This window comes from Apis florea, unplaced genomic scaffold (assembly GCF_048593485.1).
Source record: "Apis florea isolate Af1SG1 unplaced genomic scaffold, ASM4859348v1 contig_2293_pilon, whole genome shotgun sequence".
Classification (NCBI taxonomy): Eukaryota; Metazoa; Arthropoda; class Insecta; order Hymenoptera; family Apidae; genus Apis; species Apis florea.
In genome coordinates this window covers 2,985,896-3,006,849 of record NW_028256554.1, presented here as the reverse complement: position 1 = coordinate 3,006,849, position 20,954 = coordinate 2,985,896, and the positions used below count along the sequence as shown (strand labels likewise).

General features: G+C 42.7%; 1 protein-coding gene across 3 annotated transcripts in view; it reads left to right on the top strand.

The window, feature by feature from the left end:
* Window positions 1-20,954, top strand: part of LOC100872815 (E3 ubiquitin-protein ligase Rnf220) — a 128,332-nt gene that overhangs the window by 28,297 nt on the left and 79,081 nt on the right. For all 3 annotated transcript variants that reach the window (XM_086904041.1, XM_086904039.1, XM_086904040.1), the window contains one exon: window positions 5,826-5,963. In XM_086904041.1, the coding sequence (XP_086760167.1) occupies window positions 5,826-5,963 (138 nt within the window). The remainder of the gene's footprint in view (window positions 1-5,825; window positions 5,964-20,954) is intronic.

Genomic DNA, 20,954 nt, shown 5'->3' with positions numbered 1-20,954 from the left:
TCTCTTCTCTTCGAGGAGACGAAAAAAAAAGAAAAAAAAAAAGAACAATATTATTCCGTCGATCGAATCGAATAAACTGCTGCAAACAATTACCGCTCGATCGAAACTCGGTCTTTGCCTTCGAGAGTGAACAATCGAATTGAAACTTGCCTGTAAAAAGCAATACCCGATAACTTTTCCCTCCCCTTTTCGTTAAACCGTACGAACAAAGTTAATTTGCATAAAGTAAGAAGAATACATTGCTGCTCGGGAGGAGCAGCCGTGTCGCGTGTTCGAACAGGGAAGAAAAAGAACATGGTACGCGTTTGAGGATATAAACGTAATAAGAAAAAAAAAAAAAAAGAAAAAAAAAGAAAAAAAGAAGAGAATCGCGCGAGAAAAGCGAAGCCGTTCCAGTATAATTTATTTAATTATATCGAATTCACGGCGAGAAGCGCGTGCCTCGAGTTCTCACGGTAGGACAATAAGGACATTCATTCGTTGGTTGGTTCGGGTTGGACAAGCGGTTTCTCTTAGGTCTTAATCGTTTGCCACGGAATGCGCGTTTAATGCAAAAGAGGACACAGGCGGCTTGTGTTTGACTTCGCCTGTATTTTCTCCGGCTGTCCTCACGACACCGGGGCCCACTTTACTTTCGAGCTGCCTCCATACGCTCCCCGAGTTCCTCGAGCTCCGAACGATCTTGCGAAATCCTTCGAGTACCGCTTGACGCTAATGATACGCTCCACTCTCTTCTGCGACCGAAACGACGATCCTCTCCCTTCCCTGCTTCCTCTCTAATTAAATTCGCCCCTTTTCCTTCCGGAAAATCGACGATCCATCATTTCCTACCCGCCCTTTTATCGCCGATCCTTGAAAATTTTCCACGATTTGGTTTCAATTTTTAACGAATAGAAGAATTATTGCTCTATTCTCTCTCTCTCTCTTTTGATAAGTAATTATCTAGTTTTTTAAGTTTTTTTTTTTTCGAAGAAAGAATCGAAACGAAAACGAAAGAAGAAACGAAAATACGAATTTATGGTCGGACGAATATCTCGAGCCGGACGCGAAACCACACTTTTTACTCAGATGAATTGTACACAAGGTGGAAGAAAAGGTACATTGTAACGTTGCATGAATAATATAGGTGGAATTAGGTAGTGAGCCGGCCGACGAAGGGGGTACACCGTTGCACACACTCTGTATGAAATATCAACCACCGTGAAACTTGAACGCCCTGAGAAACTTTGGGCCATCCTCCTCTGCTCCGACTCTCACTTTCGCTCGATCGCCAATCTGCCCCGCTCGCTAGGAACTTGCCAGGCCAAAAAAATCCCGGGAATTTCTATGAAAAACCCGTGGAGACCCGTTTTCCGACCAGCATCCACCCGATAAGCGCGGTTAAAGATTAGGGGAGGAGGAGAGGGAGGTGGAGGTATGAGATTCACCGTCAATATTCACTAAACTATGCGCGAGTATATCAAATCCTTATGGCGGCTCGTTGCTTTATGAAAAAGTTGTAAAATTAATAAAGAATCCGACAACAACCTCTCCTCGGCCTTATTTCCCTTATTCTTTGCTCCGCTATTGTTGTAGCCAAGTTCGCCTCTTTCTATATTACATTCGTTCTCGTGCACGTTTAAATAATCTTCTTAATAACGAGATTATGAAAAATTATGAAACCAACGTTTCATACCGAATGATTGTAAAAACTTTTAAACCAATTTGATGAATTTTAGTATCGTAATTTATTATCTTCGATTTTTCTCGTTGATCGTGTTAAGAATAACGTTCTCGATGTATTTGCCTTGTCGTTTTTTCCCTTCTTTTCTCGAAATATCGAACTCACGGACAAGTTTATAAGCAAACTTTCGAATTTGCGGATTCACGAACCGGTATCTTATTGCCACCGGTAATAAGTGGAAGCATGGGATTCGTATCGGATTCTATATCCACGATTGTTAAACTAATATTGAAACAGACGATTTCGGGAACCGCCGCTATTTATGTCCCCGTTTGAACTGGCGGACTTCCGCCCTGGGATAATACGGTTAACCACGTTGGCCATTAGTCTTTCCACAATCGATACACGCCGGCTGTTACGGTCGAAAATCGACGTCGATTATCATTCAACAGCTTCGATGTCTCTTGTCCACCTTTTCCCGCTTCGACTTCGATCCATCGAGCAATAACACGTCACGTTCGTTACACGGAGTGAACAGAACGAGATGTTCGAATTCACCCAAGACGTCGAGGTCAATCGATTTTCCTATCGATCCATCGGTAAATCTTATATATATATACGACGTGCAATTTATCGTAACGATTTCATTTATACTTCATATTCGTTCGGGATATATATTTGGAAAATCCAAATGTGTTCGAATTTAGAAACTATTCGTTTAATTGGATATTTCAATCGAAATTATTATTATATTTCGTTGGACGGTCGGTCGAAAAATTAATCAAAATTTCGAATCCTTTACTTCAATCGATAACTTTATTACTGTTTCTCGGTTAAAATAAGCTCGAATTACACATTTAAGCCTTTGAATAATAAATCGTTGAGCTACCTTTACTCTCTAATCTCGAAAATTTCGTTTTGTCCACATCTACGATGAATATTTTGAAATAGACGATTAAACGTTGTTTTTTTATGCATCGAGCGGAAGGCAAGCGTGTTCTTCCTTTTGCATTCATTTCGATATGGTACCGTTAGAGCGTTGGATAAGAAGGTCTCACGCCAGCAATTGAGCCGGCTAACTCGCCGCAACACAATCCACTCTCCACTTCCAGTCTGAACGTCTCGTCTTCTACTACTTGTTCTCCGAGAGAGTAACCGAGCTCTCTTCCTTCGACTCATTGCTCATTCTTGCGAAAGAATGACCTCGTCTTTTCATACCACGTCGTCGACGCATATGCAGCTCGGTGCAGGACGTGCAGGTCATCGGTGTTGAATCGTGTTTCAGACGCACATCGATGAGAATTCTTTCATTCTTACGTCTTCCCTTCCCATTTTTCTGATTCATCGTACTCGAGATAGAATCCGAAAACTGAGATATTCTCAAGAATTTCGTAGAAAAAGAATCTCGTTAGTTTTATTTCGTAGTCATTTTCGTAGAAATAACAGAAAATTTCATTTACGAGAATTCGAAATTGATCCAGTTTTCATCTCTTTCATTCTCGTTGAATGACTATTAGAGAATTTTTAACATCGTTGGTTCATCCCATTAATTCCATCTCATCTCTCTTGATTGTCGAAACTTTCAAATCGTAATTGAAGAATTCGACTCTCGTCCTATTTCAAGTATCCCTCCGTGTCTAGAGTTTCGAAAATTGAAAATTTAAAAAACTCAAAATATCATAAATTTGGAACATCCAATTCCACCTTATTCTCTTACATTCGAATACATGAATGAAGGAGAAAAATAAAAGAAAGAAAACACGCAAAAGGAAGAAGAAGAATGAAGTAGAAGCAAAAGGGAAAGAAGGGAAAACAGAAGACTGCCCAACATGGTGCACAAAACGATTCTGAACCGTGCGATTGTTGCGCATCGTGATCACCGCGCAGCTGACAGTCGATTCTGCGATCTTAATCTGGTCGACATACTCGCAAGAAGGGAGAGGACCAGGCCAGAACTTAGGGGAACGAAAAGAGAGAGAGAGAGAGAGAGAGAGCGAGAAGGAAGGAAAAAATCGGTAGCTGGTCGATTGAGAGGACGGGAATCCGTCTGTCGGTTTATACGGTTGAGAGACCGGATCAAGAACCTTGAATAATTCATCGAGAAAGCGAGACTCGCTGCTTTGGCTTCGGTGCAAGGACTGACGTTGTTCCTTGCCTGTTTGCACTGTTAGTCGATTCGCTTTCTACCCTACCTCCTCGTCTCGGCTATTTCTGACACCCTGTATCAGCCTGCCTGTCCGCCTCGTGTTTCAACAGAGGCTGTACAACATTGTGTGTACATCGAATCTCCTCTTTCTTTCTTTCTTTCCCCCCCCCCCCTTTTTCCCCTCCCTCTTCTTACCAGAAGAAGTAACGAGTTCTGAGTTCGATGCGAAAAATCCCTATATTTCCAATTATTATTATTATTTTGTGGAATTACACGACTAGTTTCGATTAGTTTCCAAAGTTTTCGTTTCGCAAATCGGGTAATGATAATTTGGTCACGCTAATTTGTTGTTATACATATACGGGTAGTTACAGTAGTTGCAACACAACTTCATTTAGTTTTGTATTTAATTATATTTATCCGTAATTGCGTAAACTGTTGCCATATTATTAAACATAACGTCGATGAAATTACGTTAGAGCTGCAATGTGCGATTTACCAAATTTTGCAACCGATTTCTCTCGATAATTCGATCGAGAAAAGGAGCGGACGATATATCCGTTGCAAAGATAAATATCCCGTAATGTATTCCCCTTCTCTCATATTTTTATTTCCGCTCAAAAAAGTTATCCCCCATTTCTGAGCGAGAATCGATAGAAACGATACAAATTCTTCCGGAAAGAGAAGAAACTTGATTCACGATTATCTTTCCTCGATAGAACGAAGAAAAAGTTCTCCTGTCCTCCCGGAGATCGCTGTCAAATTTCTTAAAGAGAAAAGCTTTCTTGTTGCCAACGCAACCGTTAAACGTTGAACGTACAGCAGCCTGTTAAAGGGGCAAAGGAGCACAGGTAAAGAGAGGGAACCGTCTTTTGAGGTTCTTTTCGCCGCCTAATTGTATCGGGTGTCTTAATCAGCGTGTAAGCTACTAAAAGTCTCGAAGAGGCAGCCAGAAAGAGAAGGAGAGAAAGAGAGAGAGAGAGAGAGAGCAAAGAAGCTCCGCGCTCTGCATCTCAAAGGCATCTGAATTTTTTAAAAGTGTGTTAAGCCCCTGCCATTATGCCCGCTGCATTTATCCTCCCCGAAACATGAATTTAGATTGTGGCTTAGGCACATGACGTGTTTCCTTTCCACGGAAACGAAACGCGGAAGCTGCCCCCTTCTTATTTTTTTTTTCTTTTTTTTTTTTTCCCACAAAGTATTCTTTTCTATTCCCTTATTCGCCTTTCAATACGATTATGGAGGAGTTTCGAGCGAAACTCGGTTTGTGCACAATTTTCAACGGGAATAAAATTCTTTTCACGCCTCGTTCAGATATTTGCCTTTGACTTTCGATCGAGACGTTTCGCATCATTATCGAGACTTATTATTCTATAAAAAAAAAAAAAAAAAAAGAAATAATTTTCTTCTATAAATTCCAAGATTTCACACATATCACGAAGAACGAATTTCTGACTCGGAAAGAAATTAACTTTGATCGATTGGACGAAACGAAATAGTTATTACGATACGCGGGTTATCGATATTAGTCACGAGTCGTCACTGCCTCGACGAAAGGCTATATTGGTTTTCGAGTCAGCACGTGGCAGGCGGTTGATTACCCTTTCTGATCCGAGGCAACCCTACGATTGAAATTCATATCCGCCGAATTAAAGCCACACGAGTAGAATGTTCTTAAAATGCTCATCTGTTAATACCGAAAGCCTATACAAAAAAATATCCTTTGACAGATCCATCGGAGCGTACGATATGTTTCAATAAAAATTCCACGCGTATACTTTTAATCATCAGATTATTATATAAAAATACACACATATATATTCTTTTAATCTTTTTACAATTTCTCCGATTCGTCTGATATTTAATAGAGTTAAAAGAGTTTGCATGTGAAATCTCTCTCTCTCTCTCTCTCTATATATATATATATATAGCTATGTAAATGTATATACTATGTAATATATGATATTAATAAATGATGTTGATGACTGATGACCGTTGTTATGTGGGTGATTCTAGTGGGGCCTGTGTTCGGGGGCCGATGCGGCGCGGAGGCGCTCGGGCTCGGGTTAGGGCTGTCGCTGGGCCCGGCCTACAGGTTCGCTCTGCCCCCGGGACTCGCTGCCAAGACCACCCGCTGCCTTGTATTCGACCAAGGTAGGCCTACCAGCCATCTTCATTACCGCTACCTGCGATCTCAGATAGAACGGAACTCTCTCGTGTGCGTATAACCTCACCTTCTTCCAAATTTCATGCTTTCCAAAATTAATTCGATCCAAATCAAAAGGTTTCTTCCTCGTCCTTCGATCGATTTTTGGGGATTAACGGGGAGCGAATAATTGTCGATTGCGGTTCTATCTGGGATCGAGAAGGCGGATGGTTTCTGATCGAACGCCTGATCTAACAACTCTATAGAAATTCTCGCTTTGCCTCGCTAAACTGCCTTGTTGCTTATTTCTCGAATGTTTGGTGGAGATTAATCGATTAACACGATTTTCCAAGCAAAGTTTTTCGTTTTGGATGGAACGAGCGCGGATAATTGTAGCCTCGAGCAAACACGCGTTCTCGAATCGACAAATCACGCTAAGCCTCCGCGTCGTCAAATTCTAACATTTCCCAACAGTGTTGCTGATATATAGTAGGCTTAACAAACTTCGATCGGTAGGCGTAATGCGGCATCGCGGAGTTGGAAGATTAGCCAAAAATTTACAGTCAGGTATTGCCGACAACGCGAAAATTGGAAATTTTGGAGAGAGAAAATAGCGAATGAATCTAACCTTCGACATTTTCTCTCGGCGAAACTTTCCACTCTTCGAATTTTCCCGATGCAACGTAAAAATTTAATCGACTCGAAGATTCGACACGTGCATCGACCGGCAATATCGATTTCCCGGCTGTCCATTTTCCCCAATTCCCTCTGCCTAAACTCCCTCCATCGATCCCCGAAATCCAGCTACAAGATCGACTTGCGCGTTTGCACAGATTAAGCCTACGAGCTATGCTCATCTTCGTGTCCACAAATCTAACAAGACCAATTGTAAACGAGCTTGTGCCTTCGTCACCCGTTCCCTCTAGCCCCTCGGTTAATGCCCCGCATGTACATTAAGCACCTGTGCCTTACCCTGAAGCTTCGCCCGAAAAACTCTGTCATAATCACGATCTTACTTGCCTCTTACTTGGTCGAGAATAATTCGAAACGAACGATTCGAACGAAGGAGAATTTAAATCGTCGTCGAAAGGAATGTTCAAGGACGGATCCTTTATTGGACGGAAGGGGAAACAAGTCTCAGGGATGCAGATTTTCTTCCGTTCTCGAAAGCTTCTAAATTATGCATTGGACAAGCGCGCACAAATGATTCGATATCTGTTGGCGGTGGCGGACCTCGTTTCCTCTCCATCGTCGATGAGACTGCGAGGATCTGTTCGCCGTCGGAACGAAGGAGATATTATTTTTCATAAACGCGGCGTAAATGGCCGTTTCGCGTGATTGCATGGGATCCAACGGGATGATCCAACGTTCCTGGTTACACTCTAGTTGAGACGGAGAGGGTAATTCCGTCCATCCTATTTACCTCGTCTCTCTTCTCCTCGCTATTCCTCGCGAGGAACGAGCGTTAAGCGAGTATAAAAAAAATCTACGTTCCTCTCTATTTTTTTGTTTTTTTTTTTTTTTTTTTCCCACGTCAAATTGTAGATAACCTTTCTTTTATTTTAACTGGCTGGCGGAACGTATTCGATCACTCTTCAAACTCATAGATTTTTCCCATCTTTCGATACCTGTCGCTCGTTTCGATTTTCGAGCGAGATTTTTAGCACAACCGATCGTAAATATATCGGGAAGAGTTATCGTTATTGTAACATTTACTTGCAATTGCGATTTTGAAGATTTTCCTTTTTCTTTTACACGCATCGCTTCGTTCGATTTAAAAAAACGAATCGAAGAGAAAAAGGAATATTTTGCGAGACAAGAGGCTCGCCGAATTCGTTTACTTTCTATTATACCACGTTTTTATCGAGGGATGAGATCATTATGCCGGGTCTCCTCCCTTCCCCCATGTAACGTCTTGCATCGCCACCTTTTCGGCCAACATCCCCCTGCCTCCTCTCCGGCCCCGTTTGCTTCTCGCCTCTTCGCGCGACAGTAATTTTACTTAATTAAATTCCGTTCTTTCTGCCTTTGCCTCTACGACCCCTCTACTGCCCAACTACCCCGCCGCCCTTCTATCGCTCGCCGAGCATCGTCACTGATTTTTTTCTCGCCTCTCTCCTCGCTTCAAACGATTTTTCCACGATTTCGAGCCCCGTGGAAAGGCCGCCTGGTGCGAAGCGTATAAAGGAAAAATTCTGATTTTTCTTTTTTCTTTTTTTTTTTCCTTTCTTTTAAGCAATCCCACTAATCCACACTTTTACCCCCCCCCCCCTTCGCTTTTTCTAATTTTATCGATCGTTTTCGTTTAAATTCGATCTTTATTCTACCCTGATATTTGATATTATTCCATCCATGTGAATTATTTCACATCGAAACTACGAGCTTCGTCTCGACACGACTCGAATACGGAATTAAGATCGAAATGGATTGGATGATTTGCGCGAAAATGAGACGTCAACGAGAGAAGAGACGAGAGAAAGATGCGTTTATAGGGTGGTGGTTGTAGGGGGTGGATAATGTTTGCGGGCACTCGTTAAACGGTGTAAGGAATTAAGGGGCGAGAGAAGGGCGGGTTGCCAGGAGGAGCCAGGGGGAGAGGAGCTTCTTATTACCACTTCATCTGCAATTAACATTTATGGACGGCAACTGTCGGCTGGAAAAACTAATTAAATATTCCGTGGAACGCTGGGCGGGGGGGGGGGGGAGGGTGTTTCCTTTACTTACGACCTTGACAATAAGAAACGAAATAAACAGATAAGGAGGGAAAATAATATTCGACCGGCGACCCTGATGATTAAATAATAGAACTTACTACTCTTCGTTCCTTTACGAAATTCGGCGCGACAATTTTCGCATCAACTCGAGCTAATTGATCGACGAAGAAATCGATAAAATTCGTCGAGAGCCTGTTAAAAATTAGATTATGCTATTTATTCCCGTATAAACGTTGTTGGCCAACTTGAACGAACGAAATTATTTTGCCTGTTAAATTAGGAAACGATGGGTAATGTCTGTTGTATAATTGGCGTTTAACAACGCGTGGAACACCTTTTTATCGGAGTGGGGAAATTATATTTGAAAACAATTTTCCAATTAATATAAAATTCTACTCACCGTTTATATTTTTGTTAATAACGTTGGAAAAATGTTCGCACCTCGATCTATATTCAATTATACGGCTAATATCGCGTTGGCCGCGATACGTTTTCAACGTTCGCGGGCCGAGTTCCAACGCTTTTTAAACGTTATGGTTTTAAATAAATATCGCAAAAACGAATCGTGTTTCATTTTAAACAGTCGGGCGCCCGTTTTATTACCGTGTTTTGTAAACTGCGCTCCCGTTTTTTTTTTCTTTCTTTCTTTTTTTTTTTTTTTTTTTCCTTTTTTATTTGTATATAAATTTGCGTAACACCATGAATGATAATTGAAATCAATCTTAATATCTGTTCCGAGGGAAACACGCTTGTGTTTATGTCGAATAACGCGCGCGCGTGTATAAATTATTTTTCATCCAATTTTTTAACCTTTGACACAATATACTATGTATTAAAATGAATATTTCACGGTTCCCTCCTCTTTATTGCCGATACTCGATTGCGAATTAATTATTATCGATTCTATAAGAGATACCAATCTATCGCGCTCATATGTGTTTTATTTATTTCTGCATAAAAATAGTAAGGAAAAACGGGGAGGGGGAGGGGGGAGGGGGCGGAGAGGCGGAGGGGGGGGGGAGGAAGAGGAATTAAAAAAAAATAAATTAACGATAATACCATAAATTATGGGGGCGATGCGTAACAACGCGATAGGCGCAAGGTTTTTAATTTTAAAAAAAAACTATACTATATGTATAGAAAATAAATAAAAGACATATTACGTTATAATGAATTTTCTCCCGATATTTATTTACGCGCGTACACTTCGAAACGACAATTGAAACAATTTTGCATTACGTTACAAAAATTACAGAGAAATAATCGGGAAAATAAACTTTTTGTTTTTCCTTGCGATTTCCTAGCCGATTTAACGAGCTTGATTTAACGTTTTATACGAAATTTTGCGAATCGTTGTCGCTTTAGGATTCCGCGATTGTGATTTCAAAACGCGTTTTAAAAAACTTGTGGATATCGATTGTTTCCGTAATAAATAACGATCGTGACGAATCTTTCGAAGATTCATCTGTTCAAAATGATTGAAAAACGACAAGAACGAGCGAAAAGAGGCATCGAAGCCGAGAGGAAAAATTGGAAATGAAATATAAAAATTCATGACGAGGTATTCTAATGACGAGAAATTAACGAATAGTGTAGTAAATAAAATTCTATGAATTCGACGTATTGATGCAGTGAAAAACGAAAAATACGCGAACAACGTGGCGGAGAGTACTCGAATAACCGAGCCGTTTACAAAACCTGTCTGTAACGCGCACGATTAAAAACACGTTGCATAGCAAAACTCTGCGGTTCATTTTAATGCGGGTGAAATGCAACAGAGCAAAAACTGCAGCTAAAATATGCCGGAACGATGCATAATGCATTCTGCGATAAAATATGAATTTATGCGCGTGCTGAGTTGCACTGTTTCGATTCGATCGCCGATTACAAAGCTCCTCTGACCTCTGTAACGCGTGTAATTTTCACGGAATAATTCCGATTAAATTTTGAACCGCTCAGAAATACAAGCGCACAAATATCATCACTGTAATCCATCGAAAAATACAAAGCGCGCACTTTTGTTTGTTATATTCTCCTCCCCGCGTATTCGTGCAAAAATGTGCCGAAACACGTTTCTGATATCTCTTTTACCGCGTCCATCCTCCTCCTCCTCCTCCTTCCATTCTTTTCACTCGTAAATAAATATCGAAAGAAATACAACGATTACCAACTCTTTCGTCAATGATTTATTAACATTTATTAATATTCTTCCAATTTTAGATGTTAGATCGTTTGCAATCGAATCGACGATCGCTTCGAACGATAAATTTCGAGAATTTCTCGTCTCTCGAATAAAAGGGGATAAAGGCTGGTCGAAAGTATCGTGAGAACGGAGCAAGATTTAAGAAGAAACCGCAAAAAGCCGACGCGATACGATTACGAGCGTACACAGTGCGTACATCTCGGGTGTTGTACTAGGAAAGGCAGTATAACTCGGGCCACGAAACTGGCCACGGAGGATATTAAGAAGCGACATGGTCGCCGTTAAAATTTATATATTCCTCGGCCCGCTAACTGCGGCGGACGCAGTTTAAAAAGACGGCTTGGCCGTGTGTTCTCGAGGCGGAAGAACGGCCGCACGGCTTAATCGACCATCCACCGAAAAATTTGCCGCGCGTAACGTCCACTTTTACTTTATACACGCGAAACGTTCCTCCACTCTGTAATAATCCCCATCAACCTCGTCCGTTTTATGCGACCTTCTTCCAACTTCTCCACCTTCGCGTATTTTTTTTAATCTCGCGAATCTCCCCTTTCGACTGATCTTCTATCGATAAACAACGATATCGCCGTGTAACACGCCTTTTTCACCATTCACGGATCTATCGTCCAATTATGAATAAGAATAATGAAGTGGATCACTTTGGGCCGGGATTAATTAAATTGGTAATTAAAATCGGGAAAAGATACTACTACGAGTATCGTCCCATGGGTATTCTCTCTCTCGAAGGAGGAGGAGGAACGGCGAGGAATAAGGCGAGACCTGTTAATTTATCGTAATCGTTCAGCGTGACTAAGTAAGTGTGCTGCGACGCCTTGCAATATTCTTTATTAAAATATCGAATTGCCCTGCGCTCGCCTACTTCTCCCTCCAACTAACCCTCCTCTCTCACCCTTGGCGCGAAAAATGTCTCGCGATCCTTGTTTAATAGTCGCCTCTATTCGAGTTTTGAAAAAGAAAAGATCGTTTTCTGCAAAAAATATTGAAATTACGGATATTTACGATATCGATTAACTATCAGTTTCTTTTAGTTGCTCTATAATATATATATATATATATAATACGCGTATATTTTCTATACGTATATTTTTTGTGTATACCCATCAAATATTTCCAACCAAACTTAATCCAAGCTCTTCAGATCGGAACGAAAGAGGCCATCGCGTTACATACTCTTTGAAATAGTTGAAAATGTTTTGCATTCCCTGCTGATTTGTTTGCTTTGTTCAAGACCGAACGCGTCGATCGAAAACAGTCTCGTGAAAACATATTTCAATATCCGGTCTATGTTCCTTTTTTAACAAATACACGTTTCAATATCCATTTCCTGCAGTATAACCTGCATTTTTTCGGGATGGCGTTTCCCCTCTCTCTCCCTCCTCCCCCCTTCTTTTTCCCCTTTTTCCTTTTTTTTCCTTTTTTCTCCTTTTTTTTTCTTTTTTTTCTTTTTTCTTTTTTTTTCTTTTTTTTTATTTTTTTATTTTTATTTTCTTTCGCAACTCGTTATCCGGTGTATCGGCACAATGCGCGCGTATACACGCGTCGTAGTCGAAATCAAACGGGGCACGCACACGCACGCACACCGATCGACCATATCTCCGCTAGTTAAAACCGCATAACAATGCGCTTTTTGTTACTTTCGGCCGCATTGTACCGCCACTGACCCACTTAACTTCCCCAAAATACCGTGATCATCGTCCACCTAATATTTTCTCCATCTCCGTTCCACCTGAAATTACCACGAGAAACCATCGAGTAATCCGTTTTCTCGTCCGTTTTGTCGAAAAGTCGAAAAGTAATCTCGAAATGTTATTCCCCGTTCGGGGAACGTATTCGTTCTATTCGAATAATTTATTTCTCTCTCTCTCTCTCTCTAATCCGTCGTTTATAACATCGTTTGCAATTCATTTTTCGACACAGTGTCGTTCATCTCTCCGATTTGCGTCGTATCATTTTTTCGTATCGTTTAAATCGTGGTTAAATCAGTTATTTTTCCCACACCCGGTTAATCCCTCCCCTCCCCTCCCCCGTTGATTCGAAGATTAATATTTCATTTTCAACTCGAACCAATTACAAAATACAATATTTTCTTCGAAATATTTAGGTTCATGCTGTTAGAAAAATTAAATTCTATTTCTCTTGCGATTAATCGATCGAGAAGGCAATTTGCGCTCTCTCCGTGAAACGAAACGCCGTCGTTGTGAATTAGGATCATCTCCTCTCCCTTGCTGTCTCTCCACAAGCGAAGGCACCGTGTCACCGGGTCTCTCTCCGCGTGGAAATCGTGGTGTCGAAAATAACACGCGAGCAAGAATTATTATCGCGTTATATTATCGTTCGAGAAAAATGGAAAAATTGAATTTTCAAAATTATTTTCAGAGGCTTCGACATCGATTCACGAACGAATTACGAGACCTATTAACATTCTTAGTGGCCGCGCGTGATAAACGGGTCATCGGCCCTTCCTAGCTGTTACTGCTCTGTAATTACCCATCGTCCACGCCAATTAACTTCTTAGTTACTGGCTGGATCGCTGATGGATCGATCCAGATCGCTCACTCTTTTCCAACGTTGATCGAAAAACCAACAAACTTCCCTCCATTTTCGCGTTCTTTTCTTACTTGTAATAGCAAAGAAAAAAAAAAAAAAAAAAGAAAGAAAAAAAAAATAAAGAAAATCCACGAATGATGACATTTCACCAAAGGGAAAAAAGGAAAAAAAGAAATATCGAAACTTGACAAGCGAAGCTTCGCATAATTTTCACACCCCTTACGTATTCGTTCGATATATGAAAAAAAAGAGAGAGAGAGAGAAAAAATCACCTCCAAATACGCGTGTATCGAGTTACAAAGCCGCAAACAGTCGATAATCTTGATAATCGGGTAACGAACGATATATCCAATCGAAAGCGTTGCTGCGAAATTCCATTCGCACGAACGAGAGATCCTGGAGCGGCATATCCAGGTGGGTTGTTTGCCCACCTTGCTTGCACGTTTACGTAAAACACGCGTCATCTTTCACCACGGATGGATGTCGGCGCAAACACGGCATAATCGCGATACGTTACTATTTGTCAGCAGGTCGTAACACCCTCCTCCCTCCCCGTATGGGATGTTGTAGCATGGGATGTTGTAGTAATAGTAGTAGTAGTAGTAGTAGTAGGCGATAGACGCGGGGGGAGGAAGAGGTCGTAGTTGGCGGTGATTGGGTGAGAGTAGTATATTTGGTAGTAGTGTCGTTCGAATGTGTGCATCGATGTGTTGGTCGTCGAGCGGAATCCACCTAAGCCCCCTCACACGCGATAAGCATTCCGATAACGGCCATCCCTCTCTCTCTTTCTCTCTCTCTCTCTCTCGACTCCCTGCAGTCCAATCGAGGGCGGTAAGCGCTTTAAATTTTCACCGATTTTCTTTAAACTCGCCAGAGGGAGGAGAATGGAGAGAGGGGAGGAGGGGGTCGGGGGTGAAGAAAAGGAAGGACGGCGGGAGGAAGGGGAAACGAAATCGCGCGAATACGGCGGTGGATACGTGGCGAGGCAAAGGCGAGGCGGGAGATAGCGGCTGACGGATAGGGCTGCTGGCTTTCCAGGGACGATGAGAGCTGTTTAGAGATTTTCGAAATGATAACGCGGGAACAACCAACGTGTGGCGTGCATGTGGCACGGCGGGTTAAATCTACGCACATACGGTGGAACCGGGAATTCCCACTGATTTAGTTTCCTCGCGTATACGCGGCCCTCTCGGTTACGACCTGCCCCTTCTCTCCCTTCCCACCTGTTCTACCCCCGTTTCCTCCTCACGAATTTGTTTCCCCGCGATTTTACAAATTGTCGCGCGTGTACCGCCCGGGGTATTTCTACTTATTATCTAACTATGTTAATTTGTTAACTATGTTAATTTGAGATCGGATTACGCGGGTGTACGCGAAGGATATTGGAATTTCGCGTTATTTAGGGACAAAGTGAGTATCGTCGATTTATTTATTTTTACCAAACTTGCCAGATTCTAAATATTTTTTTTTTTTTTTTTTTCCCGTTACGAAACGAATGTTTCGATATCATCCACCAATTATATTTCCTTCTATTTTGCACGTCGTGCGCATTCAAATTACGAACAAATATCTTCTGCGATTATTAGAAACTATTCGAGTTTTCTGATCGAGTTAATATAATCCGTTTAAAATTATATGAATAAATTCTCGTAAGAGCATTTCACGATGAAATGCAATAAGGCGAAGTAAAAATTCGGAAAACGCACGGTTGACTCTTTTTCTTTCCAAGCGATTGGAGGAATATCGAGAGAGATGACGCCGATGTTCCGTAATAATTTAAATATTAACTACACGAGGGTAGGTGGAGAAAATGTTGGAAACGGCGGGGTTACGCGCGCCCAAATCCACGTTACGTGTGTCGCGTGATAACACGCGTGGGGAGATATCCCTCGATTTCCTTCGATTCTATTTCTTCTCCGGGCTTTAAACGCCCGATTTGCAAATGTCGCGTACCTCGTAACTCTTGGGTCTGTTTAACGGTATCGCCGCGTCGACATTTTCGTCGCTCGATCTCGTTGTTCGTTATCGATAATCTCGCTACGCGGAGGGGAAAAAAAAAAAAAAAAAAGAAAAGAAAAACGTATTCGAAGGTCGTTTATTTACTAATATTTACGAGCACGCTCGAATTGCATTTGCTCTTGCCGCACTCTTCAAACCTCGCCAACTTTTTATCACATTTTCTTTCCCTTTTTTTTTTTTCTATATCGTTGAATTGCCAATAATTTTTATCTCTCAAGCGTAATCTTAAAAGGCAGAATATCATTTGGATAAGAATGGATAAAATATAACGGGAAGAAGGAGGAATAAGTACGCAAAGGAGAATATAAAATACTCGAAACCGAACAAAAATTCATCACTGCGTTAATTAAAGGGTAAATTGATTAAATTTCGTTTCTTTCGTTTCATTCCGGGATGAGAGAGAGAATCTTACGTGTAAATTTTACGTATAGCTCACAAACTAAAATGATTATCCCCGATTAAATCATCGAACCAAATCTAATTTCCTCAACTTTACAAACCCAACAACATATTCTACGACTTTCAAACAATCTTTCGTATTTTTCACACGATACATACAACCAGTGTTTAATAACAATGGAGGAAAATCGCGAGATCGATGAAAACGAGCGACAGGTGATCGAAAGGGGCGGTTAAGCGAAATGATAGGCGAGGTCTTAAGGGTGGCGATAATAGGGCCGAATCGTTGCCGCGCATCGTAGTGGAGGGAGGCGGTGGTGCGCGTGGTGCTCGTATGAAGTACTATCGTAGCTGTCGCGTGGGCAGCCGCTTTATCGCTTTAGCGTCAGATTAATAAGCCGCACGCTCGGCAGTAACGCACCCACACACACGCGCGCGCGCGCGCGTCCAACGTGTATATCACTCGGCGGGTTCGCGCATAAAGTCACGAGCTCGCGTGCAAACAAACGCGCGTGTACACACGCGCGAGAATCGTGACCGACCCACCCCACCCCGTAACACACGCTGAAAGCCCTTAGTATTTATTTTATTTGGCTTATTCGTTTCCGGCGACGTTACATCGCCGTTTGCTGGAATTCAATCTCCGTACGTGTGAGCCAGCTTTCGCTGTGCCCGTTTCGTTCGCGCGCAGATTACGTGTGCGTGTTTACACATACCGTACGCCTCTCACTTTCCCTCTCTCTCTCTCTCTCTCTCTCCTCGCCCGTTTGACGCGCGCACGCCGCTTTTGTGTGCAAACGAAGGGAACAAGAGAGGGTGTGCGCCACCCCTCCCTCTACCGTTTCTCCTCCACCGGCTTCTGCATGACATATGATCTTCCATATTGCCCCACGGTATACACACCGTGGCGCGCACGTATAACCGTGGAAAAACGGAAAAGCGTGGCGGGAAGAAGGGGAAGAAGAACGTTTGTCACCAAGTAGGTTGTAGTTACGGTCACACCGCGTTTCCTAGAGTCGTGTAGAATCGTGGCTGGGAGAGGAGGCGTCCCCCCAGCCCGTAGTCGACTGCGAATAGTGGTTTAATAAAAAAAAATGAGCGGCCAAGGTTGAAAAGAAGTTACGAAGCGGCTAGAGAGAAGATGGGGAATGCGGATCGCGATACGCGGCTACCGTGGGGAGGACGTGCAGGGGATAAATTTCGCGGTACGACTTTATTTCTCCGTTCTTCCTCCGCTTGTTCCACTTCCTCGATGCGTTTATCGTTTTAATCGGATCTTATCGGGAATTTAATTCCCGGATCTTTTCCTACCTCTTCCCTTCTTTTCGCTTTCGATTTTTCCTGCGCCTTTCACAATTGAGAGTCCGTAATTTGTAATTCCTTAACACGCGTTTCCCGTCGTTCGACGCGATATGGATGCGCGTTTTTCGATCGAACAGATCGATGCCTCTCGAGATTAAAGCGAGGGAGAGAAGAGGAAAGAATGATGGTGGGACGATTTTTGGCTCGGATATAACCCTGATTTTCTGCCGCGACTCGGAAAGAGGAGCGGAATAGTGGATAAGAGGGGGTGGTGGTTACCATAAAGCACATAGCACGAGTCATCCGTGGCGCGACTCTTTGTTCGAGTAACAATATAAGGGTGAATCGCGGTCGGGGAGGGATTGTTTGTGCCTCGCAGCTGGAAGGGAGGGGATGATTCCACCATTTATTACGGCGACATTCCAACCCGATAATACTACGAATACGACTGCTGAACGGGGAGAGAGGGAGGGAGTTGCTTCGTTCCTTGTCGCTGGGATCAAGAAAGGCGGTGTATGTAAGAAGGAGAGAAAATTGTATTTCGTTTCGCGAGGAAACGAATATTTCGATTATCCTCGTCAGACCACGATTTTTTTAACAGCCTGGCCTCTCTCGCCTCTATCGAGATTATAGATTATCGATCGCAGTTAACGAAAAAAGTTACAAATACCAGGAGGAAAAGTGGGAAAGGTACGTTTGCAGATACCGTTTGCAGAAAGGGTTTGCGTGTCGGATCGTGGATTGGCCTCGATTAGCGAACGAAATATAATCGAAGCTGGCGCGTTGTTCCTGCGGAGCCGCAATATTTTCGTTTCATTGACAAACGCTGTTTTGATAACACTCGATCGCGTGATATTTTGCTCTCTTTTTTTTCCCCCCTCTTCTCTCTCTCTCTCTCTCCGTTTCGGTCGAATCGCTTAGTCCGCAGGATGATTTGTCTCCCGTTCTCGTTTCTGTCGTCGGTCGCGTTTACATCGATTTATTACGCTGCGAGCTTTCGAGCCCTTTCCTATCCGCGCGCGCGGGATACCGAACGGCAAACGGTTAAGTGTGGGTGGCGAGACACCGCAGAAACCGAGTTTTGCGGTGCTAAAATCAATTCCGTGTTTGCCTGTCAATTTATCGCTAATGGCCGACCAGGTAACAGCTGATGATAACGCGATGCTCCCTGGCAGTTTACCTCGAATGTCGATTTTAGTGTTCAAGCATTCGGATGGCCGCCACCCTAGCCAACAACCAACGACTTTTCAACTTGTTATCGATCTTCGTATCCCTGCAATCCGACCAACTTCCCTTCCATCCTTTTTTTTCCTTCCATCTCTGTCGAACTGTACGCGAGCTTTTTATTATTAATTTTTAACCTCGAAAAGAAACGGGCAACAAGAGGGTGTGAAAAAAATCGATCAAGTCGGACGATCGACAAATTTATGGAAAACAAGAGAAAGATCGATATCCAACTGTTTCGATTCGAGGAGCGAAGACGACGAGCGAACGATTGGAAGTAATAGAAATCGATATCATAAATTAAGATGAAGAAGAGGAGGAGGAGGAGGAGGAGGAAGAACGCCCAGATCCATCGAAATCGTGGAAGATTTACTAGCCTCGTCCCCCTCCTCCTCCCCTGTTCCGAAACCGGGAGAGGTCCTCGCGTTTTCGACGCGTCGCTTCGCCCTTCCCACCGCAATGCCACCGTGATTTACGCAGATATAAATACCGATCGCCCTCTTCTTTTTCTTCCTTCCTTCCTTTCTTTCTTTCTTATTCCTCTTATATATCTCTGGACCACGAGAACTTTAGCCACCGTTGGATGGATGACAAAGAAAGGAGGGGAGTCCGCGCAAAGATGCAATATCACCCCGTTATGACGGCCCCCGTATTTCAGTAAGGTGCGTAGGGTGAGATCTCCCATTGGCTGCCCCATTGCCATGGTGTGTATCGTAACGCGGTACCGCTCGGCACGGTACACACATCAATCACCGGCATTTTAATATCGGCTACCGTACAATACCACCAACACCGATATCCCCTGCCACTCTCTCTCTCTCCGCCAACCCTCCTCTGGCCAACGTCCTCCGCTTGAAAACCGGTTTTTATGGCAAAATTCTTCTAATTCGCCCCCTCCCACGCCCTCTTCATTCCAGATCCGACCTCCTCGCCGGAGATTAGACGACACTTGGGCCCGTCTTTCGCCAAGTCGCGGATGATATTTTCGAAACTTTGTTTTCGTCGATTTTGTCGATAGTTTAACTCTCTCTGTGAAAAAAGAGGTTGGTTGGAAGTCGAAGTTTCGTCGATTTTCGTCCACCGATCTCAATTCTGTGAAGAAAGTTGGTTGGAAGTCGAATCGTTCCTTTATGTTTTTTCATCACTTATTCGGATCGTGGTTCTTTTCGAAAAGATCGCGAAAGTCAAATTACAAATGTTCGTATATATTTTTAAGAATTCACTGGAGAATGAATTTTTTCCAACTGCTTCGAAATGTTTTTCTTCTTCTTTTCTTTCTTTTTTTTTTTTCTTTTTCTTTAATGCTTGTTGCAATACAACGTTGCCGCGAGGTTTATCGCCCCATCGCGAATATACGAATATCATCGAGTCGAAACGAGTTTCGCGTGTCAAAGCGTGCCCCGCTTATTCATCCGTTTGCTTGTTTATTCATCTCGGAACGATTCTAGGACGTTCAAATGCGTCACCACAATTACGGAAATCGGCAGCGAAATGCGCATTGATTAGGTTGCTGCTGGTCAGAACTCTGCGGTGCGGTCGCCCCTTTGTACTTCAGTGCGCGCGATACATCTGCTGTTGCCGGTGATGCGCAATTAGCAGCCCTAATCGCGAATTTAGGATCGAGGTCGACCAAGTTTTCCATTCGTCATTCGATTGTCGTACGCGTTCGATGTTGCGTGCCATTCGGATGTGCTGCCACCTGCTGGTCCAAGGTGTGCGAATATTCCATCTTTTCCATCCTTGTGTTCCTAGCAAAAAAAAAAAAAAAAATTCTAGCCTCCAACTAAAAAATTTATTTTGCATCACGGACGCGTAATTCAGTTTGTGATGATAGTGTATCGATAATTTATCTACGAGTCTCGCTTCTTTCGATGGCGATGAACGTGTTGAATTAAGAGGACTCCTTACTTTGGAAGCAGAGATTTTAAAAATTTTAACTTAAACTAACTTTAATCGAAATTTTAATCGTTCGAAAGTGACCATGGTTGAAATTCAACAATTCTCCTATTATTATTCTCTATTTATTCCTCGTTGCGTCAAAATCTTATCGCTAATATCGTGATGCTATAAATTCTTTTTAATACATCTCTCGACTCGTAGGCAACTCGTAGTTGCATAATATCCGCGTAAAGACTAACAATCATCTCTATCAATTTTTCACGGAGAAATAATAATCCTCTCAGCGCGCACGTCACCGCGTCACGAGGCGAACAGGGGCAGGCAGCACGTGTTCCAGGTGAATTTCATCTCTCGTCCATGGGCCGGCCCTCGGCACAACGATGATGATACACGCGCGCACACCGTCCACCATAAAAGCATCCACCCTCTTCCCAAATAAAAATGAAAATATAGCCTGCGTAATGTACGGATTACAAAAGGATCGATCCTCTACGCAGCCGATTTATTTATGTCATTTCCTCGTTTTCTCGCAAAATTAAAATCAAAATTCGCCTATCCCTTTTTCTTCCTCTTCGCATCCCATCCTTCCTCGCTCATCTATTCGAATCCTCTCGAATAATCGCATTCCCAGTAACGCGTTTCGTTCTATCAAAATTATGTTAAATTCTCTC